General features: G+C 45.8%; 1 protein-coding gene across 4 annotated transcripts in view; it reads right to left on the reverse strand.

Annotated features, from left to right (window-relative positions):
• Window positions 1-315: 315 nt before the first annotated feature.
• The window catches only part of CPLANE1 (ciliogenesis and planar polarity effector complex subunit 1), a 99,378-nt gene continuing 77,581 nt past the window's right edge, over window positions 316-22,112 (reverse strand). For 3 of the 4 annotated variants that reach the window (XM_073681768.1, XM_073681748.1, XM_073681739.1), the window contains exons 42-52: window positions 18,645-18,785; window positions 17,491-17,521; window positions 16,964-17,092; window positions 16,735-16,894; window positions 15,957-16,009; window positions 15,680-15,820; window positions 15,380-15,495; window positions 14,953-15,039; window positions 14,358-14,492; window positions 1,098-1,246; window positions 316-692 (exon numbers count right to left, since the gene is read on the reverse strand). In XM_073681768.1, coding sequence (XP_073537869.1) covers window positions 552-692; window positions 1,098-1,246; window positions 14,358-14,492; window positions 14,953-15,039; window positions 15,380-15,495; window positions 15,680-15,820; window positions 15,957-16,009; window positions 16,735-16,894; window positions 16,964-17,092; window positions 17,491-17,521; window positions 18,645-18,785 — 1,283 coding nt within the window. In that variant the 3' untranslated portion in view covers window positions 316-551. The remainder of the gene's footprint in view (window positions 693-1,097; window positions 1,247-14,357; window positions 14,493-14,952; window positions 15,040-15,379; window positions 15,496-15,679; window positions 15,821-15,956; window positions 16,010-16,734; window positions 16,895-16,963; window positions 17,093-17,490; window positions 17,522-18,644; window positions 18,786-22,112) is intronic. The other variant, XM_073681757.1, reaches the window with a different exon arrangement.

A 22,112-nucleotide genomic window follows, 5' to 3' on the forward strand; every position in this document is an offset into this window, starting at 1 on the left:
TTCTTTTCTTCTGACCTGGGATCACTTTTGGTTGCCTGTGGGCATTGTTTTTCTTTCCTGGGTTCAGGGCATGTTGGTGCCTGCTTGGTATAGCCCATCTACTGCCAAGGTATTCTACCCACCAATGTATTCAACGTGAAAGGGATTTTACAGTAAGTACAAAAAGCTCTTTTTTTTTTTTAATCAGTTCCATTTATGGCAAACCCATCTGCCATGTGTGAATGTACCCCTAGAAAGACTAGATTAACGAGGTTTTATATATCCAGATAACCTTAGTCCTTTTAGACACTAATAAGATACACAATATTCTGTACAAGGTTCAGCTTTATTACACCGTTACATAATACGATAAATCTTCTAAAGACAAAATATAAATTAATAGAAAATCTTTATAAAAAAAAAAAAAAATGATTAAACTTTATAAAACCTCCCATCGTACACAACAGAAAATCATCGCTCTCATAGTATCAGAGTAAGGAAAAGATCACATGAGTAGATGGAAATGATGGACGTCCAGGCAGAAGGGATGCACAGAGTCAATAAGAACAGTGCTACATTTCGTGGCTGTCGGCGCCGGCCACCAGGTCTTCTATCGCCTTCCAGTCCAGCTTGCTGAGAATACTTCCAGTGCTCTCTGAAGAATTGTCCGGGTGATTGATTTGTAGATCTGCGTCTTCATTCATTAAAGACCCCTTGAAAGGAAAAAAAAAAAAGAGGAGGTGGATATTAAATCAGAAAAATGCTGAGACCTGGGACCACGGTCCTGAGAGAGATTCCTTGCATCATTTACGTTAACAGGATGCTAATGGAATCGGCGCCCACCCAGATGTGTAAAAAAAAAAACAAAACCCAAAAACTATGCAAGAGCCAACACTTACGCACATGCAGTGGGTGACATGAGCGAGTGACAAGTTACCTACAGGTTTTACATCAACACTGTCCACTAATACTGTAGTCTGAACAGGGTGTAGAGACCTTGTGTGTCTGTAGCCGCTTCACCCCGACAGCAGCCGTCTCAAGTGGCTATTTTTCACTCCTTTCTCCTTCTGCTGGTGGCTGTGGATATGTACAGATTATATTCACATGCTGGGCTGTACCTGGGACAGGATGGAGTTTCTGCTGGTGTTTAATATCCTGTTGATTTCATCAGGGATTTCCCATGGGCTCACAATGTCCCTCTCGTAGTCATCTTCAAGTTGGAATTCGTCAAGCTGTGATAGGGGGCTGGTACCTTTACAGCTCTTATCTGTCCGGGGGGATGCAACATAATGGATAGAAAATATTATATGTTACATATAGAATACTAGCAGCCAGAGTTTCCGAAACAAATACGTTTCGGAAGCTAGAAAAGTGTGATCTACATAATAAAAATCTAACTCAAATTACCCATGTCTATCTACTTTCAGCCTTTTTGTTTTACACGATAAACAACAAAGTTGTCATAATTAATTAGTAAATGGCATTACGGAAAACAAACATAAAATTTAGAAGATTACAGAGACGTTCGCCAATTCAAAAAGTGAATTGCCCGGGGCAGATCGCGTGGAAATTTCTCTGTATGCTGACCTTCTGGCCTACTGAAGTAGACACCAGTGGTTTTTTTCAGCCACCGCAGGCTAAATTCTCTATCTCGACGTTAAAGTACCTTTTGGTACACAACGTTCTGAGTGAATACTCTCACAATTTTCAATCAATCTTCCTTGTGTGGGGGTATCCAATACCTTCACCCTTACGTCTGCTCTCCTACGAACTCATGAAAATGCTACATATAATTGGCCATGTCCAAACACAAGCTCAGGAAAATAAATGCCGACTCGTTCAAGTGTTTGTCCTTGAGACTTTTGCAATGACAATCAATAAGAAATTGTTGTCTCTTCAATTTAAATGGTGGTCCTGTTTCTGATAATAATAATACACTGCTCAAAAAGGAAGGGGAACACTGAAATAACACATCCTAGATCTGAATGAATGAAATATTCTCATTGAATACTTTGTTCTGGACAAAGTTGAATGTGCTGACAACAAAATCACACAAAAATCATCAATGGAAATCACATTTATTAACCAATGGAGGCCTGGATTTGGAGTCACCCCCAAAATTAAAGTGGAAAAACACACTACAGGCTGATCCAACTTTGATGTAATGTCCTTAAAACAAGTCAAAATGAGGCTCAGTATTGTGTGTGGCCTCCACGTGCCTGTATGACCTCCCTACAACGCCTGGGCATGCTCCTGATGAGGCTGAGTATTGTGTGTGGCCTCCACGTGCCTGTGTGACCTCTCTACAACGCCTGGGCATGCTCCTGATGAGGCTCAGTATTGTGTGTGGCCTCCACGTGCCTGTATGACCTCCCTACAACGCCTGGGCATGCTCCTGATGAGGTTGCGGATGGTCTCCTGTGGGATCTCCTCCCAGACCTGGACTAAAGCATCCGCCAACTCCTGGACAGTCTGTGGTGCAACGTGACGTTGGAAGCCCAACCAACATTCAAAAGTGACCAAAACATCAGCCAGAAAGCATTGGTACTGAGATGTGTCCCACCTGCAGAACCACTCCTTTACTGAGTGTGTCTTGATAATTGCCAATAATTTCCATCTATTGTCTATTCCATTTGAACAACAGCATGTGAAATTGATTGTCAATCAGTGTTGCTTCCTAAGTGGACAGATTGATTTCACAGAAGTTTGATTTACTTGGAGTTATATTCTGTTTAAGTGCTTCCTTTATTTTTTTGAGCAGTGTATTTTTTATTTATATAGCGCCAACATATTCCGCAGCACTTTACAATTAAGTGGGGACATGTACAGACAATGAATTCAATACAATTTAAGACAGTTTAAACAGTTACATCAGGAGTGAGGTCCCTGCTCGCAAGCTTACAATCTACAAGGGAATGGGGGGACACAATAGGTGGAAAGTGCTTGTTATTTCAGGTCTGGCAATTATAATAAATAGGGATTTTAATATAAAGTTGCATGATCCGGTCATCAGCCAGTATGGTTAAGTGCAATACTCAAGTATTGAGTGCCGTTATCGTGTGCATGGAGGGTGTGGAGACAGATGAATAGTAGGGAGCAGATTCTGAATAATATTTAGAAGGAGGGAACAGGAGAAAGTTAGTTTATTGAGTAGTTAAGGTGGTCGGCTTGTTTAAAGAGATGGGTTTTTAAAGCGCGCTTGAAGACATGGGGGCTAGGCATCAGTCGGATCGCCTGGGGGTAGAGCATTCCAGAGAACTGGCGCAGCACGAGAGAAGTCTTTGAGACGGAGGTGCGAGGTTCGGATTATGGGGGATGTTAGTCTTAGGTCATTTGTAGAACGGAGAGCACGTGTAGGGCGATAGACAGATGAGAGAGGAGATATAAGGCGGTGCAGAACTGTGGAGAGCTTTGTGGGTGAGAGCGATGAGTTTATATTGGACCCTGTAGCGAATGGGCAACCAGTGTAATGACTGGCACAAGGTGGAGGCATCGGTGAAGCGGCTGGACAGAAATACGACCCTGGCTGCCGCATTCAGGACACATTAGAGAGAAGAAAGTTTGGTAAGAGGGAGACCGATCAGGAGAGAGTTGCAGTAGTCCAGACGAGAGTGAATAAGAGCGACAGAGTTTTAGCAGTTTCAAAGGTGAGAAAAGGTCGGATTCTGGAGATGTTTTTAAGACGCAGGTGACAAGAGCGGGTGAGTGATCGTATATGGGGAGTAAAGGAAAGGTTAGTGTTGAATATGACCCCAAGGCAGCGGGCGTGCTGCTTGGGAGTTATGGTTGAACCCTCCAAGGTAATTTCGATGTTAGGTAGAGTTAGGTTAGTAGAGGGGAGAAACACAAGTTCAGTTTTGGAGAGATTCAGTTTAAGATACAGGGAGGACATGATGTTAGAGATGGCAGACAGACAATCCTTGGTATTTTGTATTAGGGTAGGGGTGATGTCAGGGGAAGAAGTGTATAGTTGGGTGTCGTCAGCATAGAGATGATACTGGAACCCAAATCTGCTGATTGTTTGTCCAATAGGGGCAGTGTATAGAGAGAAGAGGAGGGGGCCTAGGACTGAGCCCTGCGGGACCCCGATAGTAAGGGGACGAGGAGAGGAAGAGGAGCCGGCAAAAGATACAGTGAAGGAGCGGTCAGAGAGGTAGGAGGAGAACCAGGAGAGAGCGGTTTCCTTGAGGCCAATAGTGCGGAGCATAGAGAGGAGGAGCTGGTGATCCACAGTGTCGAATGCTGCAGAGAGATCCAGGAGAATCAGCAGGGAGCAGTGACCATTAGATTTAGCTTTTAGTAGATCATTAGAGACTTTAGTGAGGGCAGTTGCAGTGGAGTGTAAGGAGCGGAAACCAGATTGTAGAGGGTCGAGGAGAGAGTTATCTGAGAGATAGCGGATTAGATGGGAGTGGACCAGGCATTCCAGGAGTTTAGAGATGAAGGGAAGATTAGAGACCGGTCTGTAGTAGTTAGCCGTGCAGTTCTGGTCCAGGGATGGCTTTTTAAGTAAAGGGGTTATGATGGCATGTTTAAATGAGGAGGGAAAGATACCTGAAGAAAGAGAGAGGCTAAATATTTTAGTCAGGTGAGTGGTGACCACCGGTGAGAAGGACTGCAGGAGATGTGAAGGAATGGGGTCACTGTTGCAGGTTGTATGCCGAGAAGAAGCGAGGAGCTGGGTAACTTCTTCTTCTGTAACAGGCTCAAAGATGGCTAGTGAGCTTGAAGTGCGGCAGGGAAGGGGATCCAGGCACTGAGGAGATTGGGCTGAGATGTCCTGATGGATGTGGTTGATTTTTTCAAAGAAATAAGTAGCCAGATCCTCCCCGCTGAGGGTGGTGGTGGGGGCCTGGGCTTTAGGGCTCACGAGGGAGTTTAAGGTTTCAAAAAGTAATTTTGGATTGTTGGATAGTGAAGTGACGAGGGTGGTGAAGTAGGATTGCTTGGCCAGATGAAGGGCAGAGTTATAGGTTTTGAGCATGAATTTATAGTGGATGAAGTCCTCTGCTAAAAGTGATTTTCTCCACTGACACTCAGCACACCTAGAGCAATGTTGAAGAAAGCGTGTTTGCATCGTGTGCCAGGGCTGCCGTTGTCTGTGTCGGGTCTTTCTGCGTGTAGCAGGTGCTGCTTCATCGAGGGCGCTCTGCAGTGTAATGGCTGGGAATAAGTCCATACGTCACAAAACTTTATCATTCCTTGTACAATTGCAACTTCCATTGCACATGGAATAATAGGCAAGCATTTCCTGAAATCGCCTCCAAGGATCACTACTTTTCCACCAAATGGAGTTGTTCTTTGGATCAAATTTTTAAACAAATCGATTTATAGTTTCTAAACCATGATTAGAAACCATCAAACATTCATCTACTATTAAGTTTGCCCTTATTAAGAGTCTTCCTGAGTCTGTATCAGCAGTAACTCGTGATACGGAAGTTTCATTTAATGGAACCATAAGGAATGGCATGTTCCACCGCCAACTAAAAGATTGGCAGAAATTCCAGTTGAAGCTGATTGTAGAACCCGTTCCTCTGACATAATGGATCAAATTACTATGGAGGTACGTTTTTCCACTACCCCCTGGTCCGTCAATAAAATAGCATTTTAATCGGTTGTCACAGTCATTAATTGTCATACACAAATTTTTGCTCCTCATTTAGGGTCAAGCTCAACTCAAGTGCTCTTTGCATTTCAAAATCTTCAATTACTTCAAGCAGGTTCATAACTCTGTGCGGAAGGAATAAGAAGAAAACAAATCCTTAGGACTGAACTTTAAAATTATATATTTCTGTGGATCTGATGGAGAACCAAAGACGCCTGTATACGCAAAAAAGTCTCTGAATTGTCTTGGCATATCCATTACGGCAGCATCTTCTAAAAGTAGCAGCCCAGATAGAATCATCGAGTAGCAAGCCGCGTTCTCGGGCTGCATCTCTAAATGTATCATAGGTAGCCCCGTTTACAGTTTTCAAGTCTTCAAAGCTGGTTGCAACAGCATCAAACGTAAAAAGTAGGGTTCTTGCTTTTTTTATACTAAGAGTACGTGCGGCCGATAACTTTATGGCCACTTCTTTGCAAAAAACGGTTCCTGGAAGCAGAGACAAACACAATGTTCAGGTATCTTTCGATAAAAGTAATTTGTTGCTTCGCCATCTCGAGCATTTAACTGAAACCATGCAAGAAGTGTTGTGGTCCTGCGTGCAGCTCTTTCCTCAAGATCATCCATATCTTCGGCATCAAAGAATATGGCGTGTTCATCAGAGAAATGTACTGCCAATCTACCGATACTGTGTGAATGGCCATGCATTTCGAATTGGAATAATCTTTGGCATGCCTCCGGAGGGCTTACATATCTTGAATCGACGTGATCGCTTGGCTCATCATAGTCAGAAGTGTTGTCTTTGATTTCTACGTTGGCACAGTCGTGGCCTTTATAGACGTATTTGTAAAGGTATTTCCACGTTCTGAATGGAGGCAGACACTTCAACATTAATGTGGCCGTTACACGAATATAGATTATATCAAACAACCCATGGGTTTCCCATTAACGTCAAATTTTAGGCTTTTCTCTTCTTACATATTTTCGATGCCCGTCCACATCACCAATTGTGACAGTGAAATCCTTAATGCAATTTCCATTGTCCATACATGGGCTTTTTGGATTATATTCGCCCAATGAATCACATATTTAGTAACAAAATGTCGTGCAATCTTGGGAATGTTTCCTTGTCAGGAATTTCAGCAGAAACAATTGCATCAATATTTTCGAATGAATCAAATTCAAGTATCAACAATATATGAGCGTGTGGCAGACCACGTTTCTGAAACTCAATGACGTGTACGTATGCCAGTGCACCACCAAATAATCTTTTTCCGTTTATCATGCAGCAAATTTTTTAAGTTTTAGGCGAAATAATCGCACAACTCTATCTGGCCTAGGTTCAACTTTTTGCCAAGGTTGAAGGTTTGCGGTGATTTCTTTTCATTTTGGATTGCAAGTCATTGTCATAAATCAATCTGGCTTGCTGTATTTTGTGACCATTGCCATTGCATCCTGACAACACTGTTGCATCCCGGCGGCGCTCTAGCATCCCGACAACGCTGTTGCATGTTTCGAGGACTACCCTCAAAGGTTAGATGGCAGAATTATCATTTTACCCGAAGTAGTTCCTGCTTTCTCTGCTCGAGTGTCAATGTAGTCCATTAGACCCATTATATTTTGACTCTAAATTTCTTTTATGGTTTGTTTTAATGTAGTTAAGCCTGTTTCCTTCAACTTTGACATATGCATCCCCACAAAACCACTGAGTTAAGTTGAGCTATCGTAAACATAAGATCTTCGTTACAATGGACGGTTTCAGGAATTTCGAGCCTTTGATTGGTCGCCTCAGTTGTATCTAGTATATACAATCGTGCATATTTTTCTCAGTTCCTCTCCGTCAGGATGCAAATAGCCAGTTCTATGGTGTATCTGACCATGGATCCTGAAGCAATAAGGGACCATATCCGGGTGGAGGAGCTATATTTTGCTCCCATTGAAGCAAATGCAAAAGACCTATTTATTGATCTTATATTATCCGTGAAGTTTTTGCTGTGCTCATGTTGATTTGTCATGAGTTTTACAAAAAAAAAAAAACGTGGGTAAATCTGGGCCGGTAAAACAACTTTGCCTTTGTGACAGCATCTTGAATTATTTTTTTTTTTATCTGTTGGCATTTCATCTAAAAAGTTCTTAGTTGCACAGAATTGGCATATTTGATTTATCAAACCTCGGTAAAAGCATTTTCGTCTTCTAAACCTCTCATTCCTGCGTACAAGTCGCGGTTCTTCACTTTCCAGTGATCTTTGCCGTCTTTTCCTTGCGGCATCAGCTGCTTTGTGTTCGGCTTCGGAATTATATTTCCGTGGACGTCCCATTGTAAATGCTTTGCTTTAGGGTATGTGCACACGATGCAGAAATGAAGCAGAAAATTTCTGCATCATTTCTGCATCTCCCTGGCAGAAAAAACGCATGCAGATTGTGCATGCGTTTTTCCTGCAGAATACATGCGGATCCACATGCAGATTCACATGCGTTTCCGCATGCAGATTGACAAGCGCTTTCCAGGCGATGTTAGCATCACCTGGAAAGTGCTTGATAACTAGGTCACACTATATAAATCCATGCAAACAGCATGGATTTATACAGTGTGAACCGAGAGCGTGTATATACTTACCTCCGATGGCCCGCGCTGTCCTGCTCAATCTGTTCTCCCGGCTGCCGGCAACTTTGAATTGAAAGACCTGCCGACGTCAGCGTCACGTGACCCGTCACATGACTCTGACGTCACCGCAGGTCCTACAACTCACTGCAAAGTGCCGGGAACCAAGCGGGAGCGCTGCGCGGGCCGACAGAAGGTAAGAATACATTATTTTTTATTTTATTCTTCTTTTTACAGCTTTTTTAATGGTACCTGGGTGTGGATGAGACTCTCCTCTCCTCCACACCCGGGTACCATCCGCACATTAGAACGCACCAATTACGCAAGTACAGATGCTGTCTTGCGGAATTGGCGCGTTCTAATGCAAGTCAATGGCGGCGAAATCGCCGCGTTTCCGCAAAATTAATTGACATGCTGCGGATTTTTGACCGCAGCGTTAACGCTGCGGAAAAATCCGCATCATGGGCACAGCACATGCGGATTTCCATTGGGGAACATTGCTTCCCTTCTACCATGCGTTTTTCATGCGTTTCCGCGGCGTTTACGCAACTGCAAAAACGCCGCGGAAACGCATGAAATACGCATCGTGTGAACACAGCCTTACTGTTCGACAGGTTTTGTTGAAAGAAAACGCTTATTTGCTCTTAGGTAGATTTTGTTTTGAAAAAAACAGTTAAAGTGTTTTATTTTCTCTGGCTTTAATATAAGGGCAGATAGATGCAGTGTATAATATACAAAGCACCCTGTCCACACACGAATCAATAACATTTGTATGTTTTATGCTAAAGAATTCGGCCGCTTGGATTTCTAACACATGCATTACTGTACGATGGAAATCCCTTAATAATAAAACTTCATATTTCTGAAGCCACTTACAATGAAAAAAAAACAAAAACTAATTACATTTCTGGATTCCCCACATTTAAATATGTGTTTTATAAGAAGATTCATTCTGGGTTGTAGCATTAAGTTTTGAGTTAATCAGAAAACAACAGATCAGTAGAAGCCGTGTTAAGGTAATGTTGTTGAATGTATATACATGTACTGTATGTATGTATGTATGTATATATATAACTTGGCAAGACAACGAAGAGTAACAAAACAACATCAGCTGATATTTTTCTCGGACTAACCTCAGCATTAAGCTCTTTATGTAGTAAGAAGTGTAGAGGAGCAATAAAGATGAGTAATGTATGTGCAGAGTTCCATCCTGTATTACACTCCAGAGCTGCACTCACTATTCTGCTGGTGCAGTCACTGTGTACATACATTACATTACTGATCCTGAGTTACATCCTGTATTACACTCCAGAGCTGCACTCACTATTCTGCTGGTGCAGTCACTGTGTACATACATTACATTACTGATCCTGAGTTACATCCTGTATTACACTCCAGAGCTGCACTCACTATTCTGCTGGTGGAGTCACTGTGTACATACATTACATTACTGATCCGGAGTTACATCCTGTATTATACTCCAGAGCTGCACTCACTATTCTGCTGGTGCAGTCACTGTGTACATACATTACTTTACTGATCCTGTACTGATCCTGAGTTACATCCTGTATTATACTCCAGAGCTGCACTCACTATTCTTCTGGTGCAGTCACTGTGTACATACATTACATTACTGATCCTGAGTTACATCCTGTATTATACTCCAGAGCTGCACTCACTATTCTGCTGGTGCAGTCACTGTATACATACATTACATTACTGATCCTGTACTGATCCCGAGTTACCTCCTGTATTATACTCCAGAGCTGCACTCACTATTCTTCTGGTGCAGTCACTGTGTACATACATTACATTACTGATCCTGAGTTACATCCTGTATTATACGCCAGAGCTGCACTCACTATTCTGCTGGTGCAGTCACTGTGTACATAGATTACATTACTGATCTGGAGTTACATCCTGTATTATACTCCAGAGCTGCACTCACTATTCTTCTGGTGCAGTCACTGTGTACATACATTACATTACTGATCCTGAGTTACATCCTGTATTATACTCCAGAGCTGCACTCACTATTCTTCTGGTGCAGTCACTGTGTACATACATTACATTACTGATCCTGAGTTACATCCTGTATTATACTCCAGAGCTGCACTCACTATTCTTCTGGTGCAGTCACTGTGTACATACATTACATTACTGATCCTGAGTTACATTCTGTATTATACTCCAGAGCTGCACTCACTATTCTGCTGGTGCAGTCACTGTGTACATAGATTACATTACTGATCCTGTTCTGATCCTGAGTTACATCCTGTATTATACTCCAGAGCTGCACTCACTATTCTGCTGGTGCAGTCACTGTGTACATACATTACATTACTGATCCTGAGTTACATCCTGTATTATACTCCAGAGCTGCACTCACTATTCTTCTGGTGCAGTCACTGTGTACATACATTACATTACTGATCTGGAGTTACATCCTGTATTATACTCCAGAGCTGCACTCACTATTCTGCTGGTGCAGTCACTGTGTACATACATTACATTACTGGAGTATAATACAGGATGTAACTCAGGATCAGTAATGTAATGTATGTACACAGTGACTGCACCAGCAGAATAGTGAGTGCAGCTCTGGGGTATAATACAGGATGTAACTCAGGATCAGTGATGTAATGTATGTACACAGTGATTGCACCAGCAGAATAGTGAGTGCAGCTCTGGAGTATAATACAGGATGTAACTCAGGATCAGAGCTGCACTCACTATTCTGCTGGTGCAGTCACTGTGTACATACATTACATTACTGATCCTGAGTTACATCCTGTATTATACTCCAGAGCTGCACTCACTATTCTTCTGGTGCAGTCACTGTGTACATACATTACATTACTGATCCTGAGTTACATTCTGTATTATACTCCAGAGCTGCACTCACTATTCTGCTGGTGCAGTCACTGTGTACATAGATTACATTACTGATCCTGTTCTGATCCTGAGTTACATCCTGTATTATACTCCAGAGCTGCACTCACTATTCTGCTGGTGCAGTCACTGTGTACATACATTACATTACTGATCCTGAGTTACATCCTGTATTATACTCCAGAGCTGCACTCACTATTCTTCTGGTGCAGTCACTGTGTACATACATTACATTACTGATCTGGAGTTACATCCTGTATTATACTCCAGAGCTGCACTCACTATTCTGCTGGTGCAGTCACTGTGTACATACATTACATTACTGGAGTATAATACAGGATGTAACTCAGGATCAGTAATGTAATGTATGTACACAGTGACTGCACCAGCAGAATAGTGAGTGCAGCTCTGGGGTATAATACAGGATGTAACTCAGGATCAGTGATGTAATGTATGTACACAGTGATTGCACCAGCAGAATAGTGAGTGCAGCTCTGGAGTATAATACAGGATGTAACTCAGGATCAGAGCTGCACTCACTATTCTGCTGGTGCAGTCACTGTGTACATACATTACATTACTGATCCTGAGTTACATCCTGTATTATACTCCAGAGCTGCACTCACTATTCTGCTGGTGCAGTCACTGTGTACATACATTACATTACTGATCCTGTACTGATCCTGAGTTACATCCTGTATTATACTCCAGAGCTGCACTCACTATTCTGCTGGTGCAGTCACTGTGTACATACATTACATTACTGACCCTGTACTGATCCTGAGTTACATCCTGTATTATACTCCAGAGCTGCACTCACTATTCTGCTGGTGCAGTCACTGTGTACATACATTACATTACTGACCCTGTACTGATCCTGAGTTACATCCTGTATTATACTCCAGAGCTGCACTCACTATTCTGCTGGTGGAGTCACTGTACATACATTACATTACTGATCCTGAGTTACATCCTGTATTATACTCCAGAGCTGCACTCACTATTCTGCTGGTGCAGTCACTGTGTACATAGATTACATTACTGATCCTGAGTAACATCCTGTATTATACTCCAGAGCTGCACTCACTATTCTGCTGGTGCAGTCACTGTGTACATAGATTACATTACTGATCCTGAGTAACATCCTGTATTATACTCCAGAGCTGCACTCACTATTCTGCTGGTGCAGTCACTGTGTACATACATTACATTACTGATCCTGAGTTACATCCTGTATTATACTCCAGAGCTGCACTCACTATTCTGCTGGTGCAGTCACTGTGTACATACATTACATTACTGATCCTGAGTTACCTCCTGTATTATACTCCAGAGCTGCACTCACTATTCTGCTGGTGCAGTCACTGTATACATACATTACATTACTGATCCTGTACTGATCCCGAGTTACCTCCTGTATTATACTCCAGAGCTGCACTCACTATTCTTCTGGTGCAGTCACTGTGTACATACATTACATTACTGATCCGGAGTTACATCCTGTATTATACTCCAGAGCTGCACTCACTATTCTGCTGGTGCAGTCACTGTATACATACATTACATTACTGATCCTGTACTGATCCCGAGTTACCTCCTGTATTATACTCCAGAGCTGCACTCACTATTCTTCTGGTGCAGTCACTGTGTACATACATTACATTACTGATCTGGAGTTACATCCTGTATTATACTCCAGAGCTGCACTCACTATTCTTCTGGTGCAGTCACTGTGTACATACATTACATTACTGATCCTGAGTTACATCCTGTATTATACTCCAGAGCTGCACTCACTATTCTTCTGGTGCAGTCACTGTGTACATACATTACATTACTGATCCTGAGTTACATCCTGTATTATACTCCAGAGCTGCACTCACTATTCTGCTGGTGCAGTCACTGTATACATACATTACATTACTGATCCTGTACTGATCCCGAGTTACCTCCTGTATTATACTCCAGAGCTGCACTCACTATTCTTCTGGTGCAGTCACTGTGTACATACATTACATTACTGATCTGGAGTTACATCCTGTATTATACTCCAGAGCTGCACTCACTATTCTTCTGGTGCAGTCACTGTGTACATACATTACATTACTGATCCTGAGTTACATCCTGTATTATACTCCAGAGCTGCACTCACTATTCTTCTGGTGCAGTCACTGTGTACATACATTACATTACTGATCCTGAGTTACATCCTGTATTATACTCCAGAGCTGCACTCACTATTCTTCTGGTGCAGTCACTGTGTACATACATTACATTACTGATCCTGAGTTACATCCTGTATTATACTCCAGAGCTGCACTCACTATTCTTCTGGTGCAGTCACTGTGTACATACATTACATTACTGATCCTGAGTTACATCCTGTATTATACTCCAGAGCTGCACTCACTATTCTTCTGGTGCAGTCACTGTGTACATACATTACATTACTGATCCTGAGTTACATCCTGTATTATACTCCAGAGCTGCACTCACTATTCTGCTGGGGCAGTCACTGTGTACATACATTACATTACTGATCCTGAGTTACATCCTGTATTATACTCCAGAGCTGCACTCACTATTCTTCTGGTGCAGTCACTGTGTACATACATTACATTACTGATCCTGAGTTACATCCTGTATTATACTCCAGAGCTGCACTCACTATTCTTCTGGTGCAGTCACTGTGTACATACATTACATTACTGATCCTGAGTTACATCCTGTATTATACTCCAGAGCTGCACTCACTATTCTTCTGGTGCAGTCACTGTGTACATACATTACATTACTGATCCTGAGTTACATCCTGTATTATACTCCAGAGCTGCACTCACTATTCTTCTGGTGCAGTCACTGTGTACATACATTACATTACTGATCCTGAGTTACATCCTGTATTATACTCCAGAGCTGCACTCACTATTCTGCTGGTGCAGTCACTGTGTACATACATTACATTACTGATCTGGAGTTACATCCTGTATTATACTCCAGAGCTGCACTCACTATTCTTCTGGTGCAGTCACTGTGTACATACATTACATTACTGATCCTGAGTTACATCCTGTATTATACTCCAGAGCTGCACTCACTATTCTTCTGGTGCAGTCACTGTGTACATACATTACATTACTGATCCTGAGTTACATCCTGTATTATACTCCAGAGCTGCACTCACTATTCTGCTGGGGCAGTCACTGTGTACATACATTACTTGCACTGTAGATAGTACTAATTGCAGTAATTACTGTACACAGCTTATTTATTAACCCTTACCTTGTCTGGACATTTGCTTTGCTGCAGCTTTTAGAATGGGCTTTGTGTTTTTGCTGTGTACATTTAACCTGTTCCTGGCTGCCAGCATCCCCCGGCGTGTGATTTGGGATAGCCGGTCCCCAGGCAGGGACGGATCTAGGCAGAAAAATAATGTGAACGTTATGTGACGTCGGTAGAAATTCACAAGCGCTGAATGATCATGTGACCATTTAAAGGGGTATTCCACCAGGGAAATATTTATCATCTGTACAATGAATAGGTGATAAGAGTTATATTTAGCAAGGAAATGACTGCTAGGACCCCACTAATGGCTACAACGGGAGTATGAGCGCAGCCCGCTCACGCAGGGTGGTATAGGGCCACGGTGTGCACACTTTATATTTGATGTATGACTGGGGGTCTCCAATTCTGGTGATGGGTGGGTTTTCATTTATCACACTTTTATGGGCGCTACAAGTTTCTTCTCGGAGTACCACTTTATTCCGCAATGACAAACTCCTGCTGGTCACCGAAATCTTGTGATAAGTGACCCATGGAACTACAGAAGACCACATAAGAATCCTGCTGGTGGTCTTCTTGCCTGCACCCCTCTTACCGTATCTCCGGATGGAGTAGCTGGGGGCTCTGCGAGACCGGAGTTTGGGTTCCCAGTTGCTCTTCGGAAGCAGAAACGTCGCGGTCCCTGTGAGAAAAGAACATGGCAGCTTTGACTGTAGATACATAAAAGATGCCGCTCTGTATACAGTGGGGCTGGTGGTCTCACCACTGCGGCCCCCACCCATCCTGATAACGCTTTGTGTGAGTGGAGCAGAGGCCACCAATTGTGTACAGGACTACAGCTGTGCCAGACCACCACCCATCGGGGTCCCATTATTAGGAACATTGGGGGTCCCAGTGCACAGACCCCGCAACTAACAGCAGGTTATCACTTATTCTGTGGATAGGGAATAACCCGAATGCAACCTCCACATTCAGCTCTGCTTCATCTCCATCCACTAATCATCCTAAGGAGGCACTCCTACCCCGTGTCTGTGGCCGGGCCGGGGACGACGTGCTCCTCGTCTGGGATGTTTCACCTCTGGAGGACGATCTACGCTTTACTTTGTCGGCGGATAAACTGCGCACAGCACCGCGAGCTCTGGAACAACAATGGGGCGATCACTGCAAATATCTGCCGTCATCTAACCCTGAGAAAAGCGAGCGATGACCCCTATGGAGTTGTGCACAGGAGGCCGCCATACGGGTCGTCGTACGTCCTTGCCGAAAAACAGATACCTTGCAAAGGGAATTGTTATGGGTGAAAGTTTTTGAAGGAAATTTACCCTGGATTCCTGGAGGGGGCGGCTCGAGGTGCGCTGGGCTGGGAACCGGTGGAGGGAATTTGTTTGGCTTCCGTTAACATTTCCTGCATGAGGCCGATGGCGTCTGACACCCGATGACCGTGATGATCTGACAGCAGAGTCCTACAAGAGAGATGTAAATATAGCGGACCCCCGAGGGGCTGACCACAGCCTCTGTCATGCACCAAGGTGCAGATGATTACTTTCACACTCACAATGCCGTGATCCGCTGGAGTCTGGGAATAAACGCCGGACTTACCGATCTCGCTCGTCCTTCACTTGCTGCATTTCTCGGATTTCTTTTGACGTGTTCTAAGGGAGGGAAGTGAAGAAAAACCCTAGTGAAAACCAAAGTAATAAAACAGAGTCCGGAGCTGTCGACTATACAGCGTCGGAACAGGCGGAAATCATGTGCAGAGCGCAGGGAGAGATGTGCCGAGCGCAGGGAGCGATGTACCGAGTGCCAAGCGCAGGGAGGGATGCACAGAGAGCGATGCTCGGTGCGCAGATAGCGATATGCCAAGCACAGAGAGCGATGCGCAGAGAGCGATGTACCGAGTGCCAAGCGCAGGGAGAGGTGCGCCGAGCGCATCAACGCGATCACATGAGTGATGCTACATGTATAATCTTACTTCTGGATACCTTAGACACTGACTGGTCAAATGCTGAAGGCTCAGTTTTTTTTTTTCCTTAAGACTAGATAATACAATTGCAGTGAGACCCCAGATATTGCTGTAGCATCCCATAAATATGGGACTTGCAGCTCCAACTCCTGGGTTTACTGCACTTGTCTGGCAGGTGTTGTGCTCTTGTAGGCCGTGCATGCTGCTGCTGCTGCTGCCATGAAATGGGGCTTATAGACAAAACTAACCCGACACATTCACCCAGCGCTGCTGCGATCACTGGAGCGCGATATTGTGTCGTTTATAGATCTCCAGTGTCTGTGTGAAGCATATGGTAATCATTTATACTAAGGAAGCAGGCAAGGTGAGCTGCAGCTGGTGGACAACAAGTCCCAGAATGATCAGTGCACATACTGCAGTGTGCAGCTGCTGAAAGGGTTTGTGCTCCTTCTCCCTGAGCTCCTGCAGCCTCCTCCGGTGATCGGCCAGACGCTCCTTCTGCTTTTTCTTCATCCAGCGCAGCAGATCTGCCCGCTCCCTCGGACTTCTCCTTGATGTCCCCGGGGGCTTCGCCCTGTGGAGAGAAAGATGTTTTGTGGCTGTGGTCATAAGGCGCCATTGTACGGAGGGGACATGTACTAACCTGGAGAGATTCTCCGCCTGTGCCGGCGTCAGCCCGAGATCAGAAGCAGAGACCCCTCCATCCATGAGATCCCCCAGAATATCAGCGATATCACTAAGGCCGCTCATCTGAAGGGCGTCCTGGAAAACTCTGCAGGAAAAAAACTCACAAGATCAGGAAAGTCCGAACGTAGAGCGGTGGGAGTCTGCAGGTCTCAGAAATGTAAGGAGAGAAACCTGCTGATTCCAGGACACGCTGCAGATTACGGCAAGGCAAAATATCAGGAGAAAAAAATCCACTAAGTGTGAATGCTGGCTTATAATAATGTATCTCCATAAAATCTGTGCTGTGCATGTATTCTGCAACACATACAATAAAGCAGAGCCGGCAGGGTCAGGGCATGCTGGGAGTTGTAGTTTCACAACCGCTATGCACATAGATAAGAAGATGCAGACAGAGAGTATCCAGCTCGCTGTTTCAGGTGTGAATGAGTCCTGACGAGCAGATAGGAGGACGCACAGGGTGGTATAATGCGCCGCGCTCCTTACCTGGGATCCATCTCCTCGGACCGCCTGAGAGCTGAAACGAGAGGAGACGTCACATGAGGGCGGTGCAGAGAGAACGTGCCATGTCTGAGCCCCGTCCTCGGCCCACACTCCCTGGGAGGAACGTGAGGATTTCACACCGACGCCTCGTACCGGGTCACATAAGGGGACGCCGACAATGGGGAACCCGAGAGGAGCGCGCTGGATGTTAGACTCCATGGAGAACATTGCCTTCTCAAGTTTAATTAACCCCATAAGGACACGGACGATTTTGTCTTTCAAGACACTTTATTTTTTATCAGACAGTCTTTATAATGACTTTTCTATTTTTCTGTCGCTGTATGAGGAGGATTTGTTTTTTTTTGCCCGATGACTTGTATTTTTCAATGTTCTGATTTTAGGGTATAACTTATCGATTTTAACAAATTTATTATTTTTTGTAGTAAAATTTTGCGCAGTTTTCCATGTGGAATAAATAACATTTTACTATTATTCTATGATTCAGCGAGGTACGAAATATACATTTTTTTTTTTTTCTTACGTCAAATGACTTATTCAATAACTGCTATTTTGATGGAAACAACATTAATTCTTGTACTTTTGTGTTTAAAAATTATTATTATTTTTTTTTAAGAGTTTAAAACTTTTTTAAACTTTTTTTTTTTACTTCTCATGATGAGAAATAATACGGGAACACTCCTGTATCCCAATACACTGAAGATTCTCAGGGAAAGCCTGACAAGCGCCTAAGGACTTTTTGGTAATTATGTACAGCAGCCACTCTGGGTGGGGGTGGGGGGTGGGGGGTCTTTCTTTGGTCGCTCGCTGCCATATTGAACCGTCGGCCCCTGCAACCACTCACTAAGGGTTAATCGGCAGAGATCAGACCTATCGCGGCCAGTGTAGGAGACCGGCTCTCAATCTCAGCAACAGACGCCACGTTTGAGCCTGAGTAATCGCTACGCTGTACGTATATGCAGCCGGGCTTCATACCCAGGCATTGACGACCCCACTGATATTTTTTGGGGGTCCATTGGGTTTTAGTATCTTTGCTGTCAGACACCCATGACTGAGCATAAATCTATCCAGGGGACAAACGTGCGCCGAGAAGGAGGTATTCACATGCCCCGCTACATTATTAAACCGGACCCACGTACCTGTGCTGAGATCTCCGTCCCCACTGGAAAATATTAAGTCCTCCAGGGGGCGCTCAAGAACACCAATATGCACAGGACTGGTCTGGTCGTATTCCTCCTCCTCGTTGAGGTCTCCTAATGGACGATCACGTAATGGGAACACTGAAAATATTAATATTATGAGAGAAGAGAGAAGTCCTGTGCTACCCGGTAATCACACACAAAACGTCCCCTATGAAATGTGCGTCCCCCCAGACAGGATCTGATTTAATATCAGCAGCTGATTGGCTCATCCCACCATTAGGATTAGGGTCCCGGCACTGTGTTCCCATATACCGTATTTTTCAGACTATAAGACGCACTTTTTTCCTCCAAAATTTTGGAGGAAAGTGGGGGGGTGAGTCTTATAGTCCGATTACTATCTCCCTGTATATACTGTGGCTCTGCGTGGTAGGAGGTCTGGGGGAGCAGCAGAGGGGGATCAGCGGGGCACAGGAGGCAGCAGCCGACTAAAGAAAATGAATATTCCCTGCTCCCCAGGCCCGTGGGCGTGGGGAGCAGGGAATATTCATTTTCCTTAATAGCCGGCACACTGTACCACAGCGCGGCTCCTGCTGCGGTCTGTGTGTCCGCTATTAAAGTTCATGGATATTCACTACAACCCACTCCCATGGGTTGTAGTGAATATCCATGGTCTTTAATAGGAGGCACACTGACCACAGAGTGGCAGCAGGAGCCGCGCTGCGGTACAGTGTGCACGATCTCACACTGTGTAAGAGCGCATGGCAGGGACGCCATGCGCGGCTCACACATTGAGAGTGTCGGCAGCAGAGCGTGACTGCGCTGGAGGAGAGAGGAGGGGAGTATGATTGTTTATTTTTTTTTTTTTTGTGGGCAGCAGGATGGGGGCTCAGAGGGTGCCATGCATACCAGTATGGGGGCTCAGAGGGTGCCAAGCATACCAGGATGGGTGATCAAGGGGTGCCATGCATACCAGGATGGGAGCTCAAGGGGTGCCATACATACCAGGATGGGGGAATCAAGGGGTGCCATGCATACCAGGATGGTGGAATCAAGGGGTGCCATACATACCAGGATGGGGGAATCAAGGGGTGACAAGCATACCAGGATGGGTGATCAAGGGGTGCCATGCATACCAGGATAGCAGCTCAAGGGGTGCCATACATACCAGGATGGGGGAATCAAGGGGTGACAAGCATACCAGGATGGGGGAATCAAGGGGTGCCATGCATACCAGGATGGGGGCTCAAGGGGTGCCAAGCATACCAGGATGGGGGCTCAAGGGGTGCCAAGCATACCAGGATGGGGGCTCAAGGGGTGCCATGCATACCAGGATGGGGGCTCAGAGTGTGCCATGCATACCAGGATGGGGCCTCAGAGGGTGCCATGCATACCAGGATGGGGGAATCAAGGGGTGCCATGCATACCAGGATGGGGGCTGAGAGGGTGCCATGCATACCAGGATGGGGGCTCAGAGGGGTGCCATGCATACCAGGATGGGGGCTCAGAGGGGTGCCATGCATACCAGGATGGGTGATCAAGGGGTGCCATGCATACCAGGATGGGGATCAGGGGGGTGCCATGCATACCAGGATGGGGATCAGGGGGGTGCCATGCATACCAGGATGGGTGATCAAGGGGTGCCATGCATACCAGTATGGGGGCTCAGAGGGTGCCAAGCATACCAGTATGGGGGCTCAGAGGGTGCCAATCATACCAGGATGGGGGCTCAGAGGGTGCCAAGCATACCAGGATGGGGGAATCAAGGGGTGGCAAGAATACCAGGATGGGGGCTCAAGGGGTGCCATGCATACCAGGATGGGGGCTCAAGGGGGTGCTATGCATACCAGGATGGGTGATCAAGGGGTGCCATGCATACCAGGATGGGGGCTCAGAGGGTGCCAAGCATACCAGGATGGGGGCTCAGAGGGTGGGGGAAAGTGGGGGGTGAGTCTTATAGTCCGAATACTATCTCCCTGTATATACTGTGGCTCTGCGTGGTAGGAGGTCTGGGGGAGCAGCAGAGGGGGATCAGTGGGGCACAGGAGGCAGCAGCCGACTAAAGAAAATGAATATTCCCTGCTCCCCAGGCCCGTGGGCGTGGGGAGCAGGGAATATTCATTTTCCTTAATAGCCGGCACACTGTACCACAGCGCGGCTCCTGCTGCGGTCTGTGTGTCCGCTATTAAAGTTCATGGATATTCACTACAACCCACTCCCATGGGTTGTATTGTAGTGAATATCCATGGCCTTTAATAGGAGGCACACTGACCACAGAGTGGCAGCAGGAGCGGCGCTGCGGTACAGTGTGCACGATCTCACACTGTGTAAGAGCGCATGGCAGGGACGCCATGCGCGGCTCACACAGTGAGAGTGTCGGCAGCAGAGCGGGACTGCGCTGGAGGAGAGAGGAGGGGAGTATGATTGTTTATTTTTTTTTTTTTTTGTGGGCAGCAGGATGGGGGCTCAGAGGGTGCCATGCATACCAGTATGGGGGCTCAGAGGGTGCCATGCATACCAGGATGGGGGCTCAGAGGGTGCCAAACATACCAGGATGGGTGATCAAGGGGTGCCATGCATACCAGGATGGGAGCTCAAGGGGTGCCATAAATACCAGGATGGGGGAATCAAGGGGTGACAAGCATACCAGGATGGGGGAATCAAGGGGTGCCATGCATACCAGGATGGGGGCAAAAGGGGTGCCAAGCATACCAGGATGGGGGCTCAAGGGGTGCCATGCATACCAGGATGGGGGCTCAGAGGGTGCCATGCATACCAGGATGGGGCCTCAGAGGGTGTCATGCATACCAGGATGGGGGAATCAAGGGGTGTCATGCATACCAGGATGGGGGCTGAGAGGGTGTCATGCATACCAGGATGGGGGCTCAGAGGGGTGCCATGCATACCAGGATGGGGATCAGGGGGGTGCCATGCATACCAGGATGGGGATCAGGGGGGTGCCATGCATACCAGGATGGGTGATCAAGGGGTGCCATGCATACCAGTATGGGGGCTCAGAGGGTGCCAAGCATACCAGGATGGGAGCTCAGAGGGTGCCAAGCATACCAGGATGGGGGCTCAGAGGGTGCCAAGCATACCAGGATGGGGGCTCAGAGGGTGCCAAGCATACCAGGATGGGGGCTCAGAGGGGGCCAAGCATACCAGGATGGGGGAATCAAGGGGTGGCAAGCATACCAGGATGGGGGCACAAGGGGTGCCATGCATACCAGGATGGGGGCTCAAGGGGGTGCTATGCATACCAGGATGGGTGATCAAGGGGTGCCATGCATACCAGGATGGGGGCTCAGAGGGTGCCAAGCATACCAGGATGGGGGCTCAGAGGGTGCCAAGCATACCAGGATGGGGGCTCAGAGGGTGGGGGAAAGTGGGGGGTGAGTCTTATAGTCCGAATACTATCTCCCTGTATATACTGTGGCTCTGTGTGGTAGGAGGTCTGGGGGAGCAGCA

This window comes from Phyllobates terribilis, unplaced genomic scaffold (genome assembly GCF_046119375.1).
Source record: "Phyllobates terribilis strain yellow unplaced genomic scaffold, ASM4611937v1 Scaffold_1__5_contigs__length_1240528914, whole genome shotgun sequence".
In the NCBI taxonomy this organism is placed as follows: domain Eukaryota; kingdom Metazoa; phylum Chordata; class Amphibia; order Anura; family Dendrobatidae; genus Phyllobates; species Phyllobates terribilis.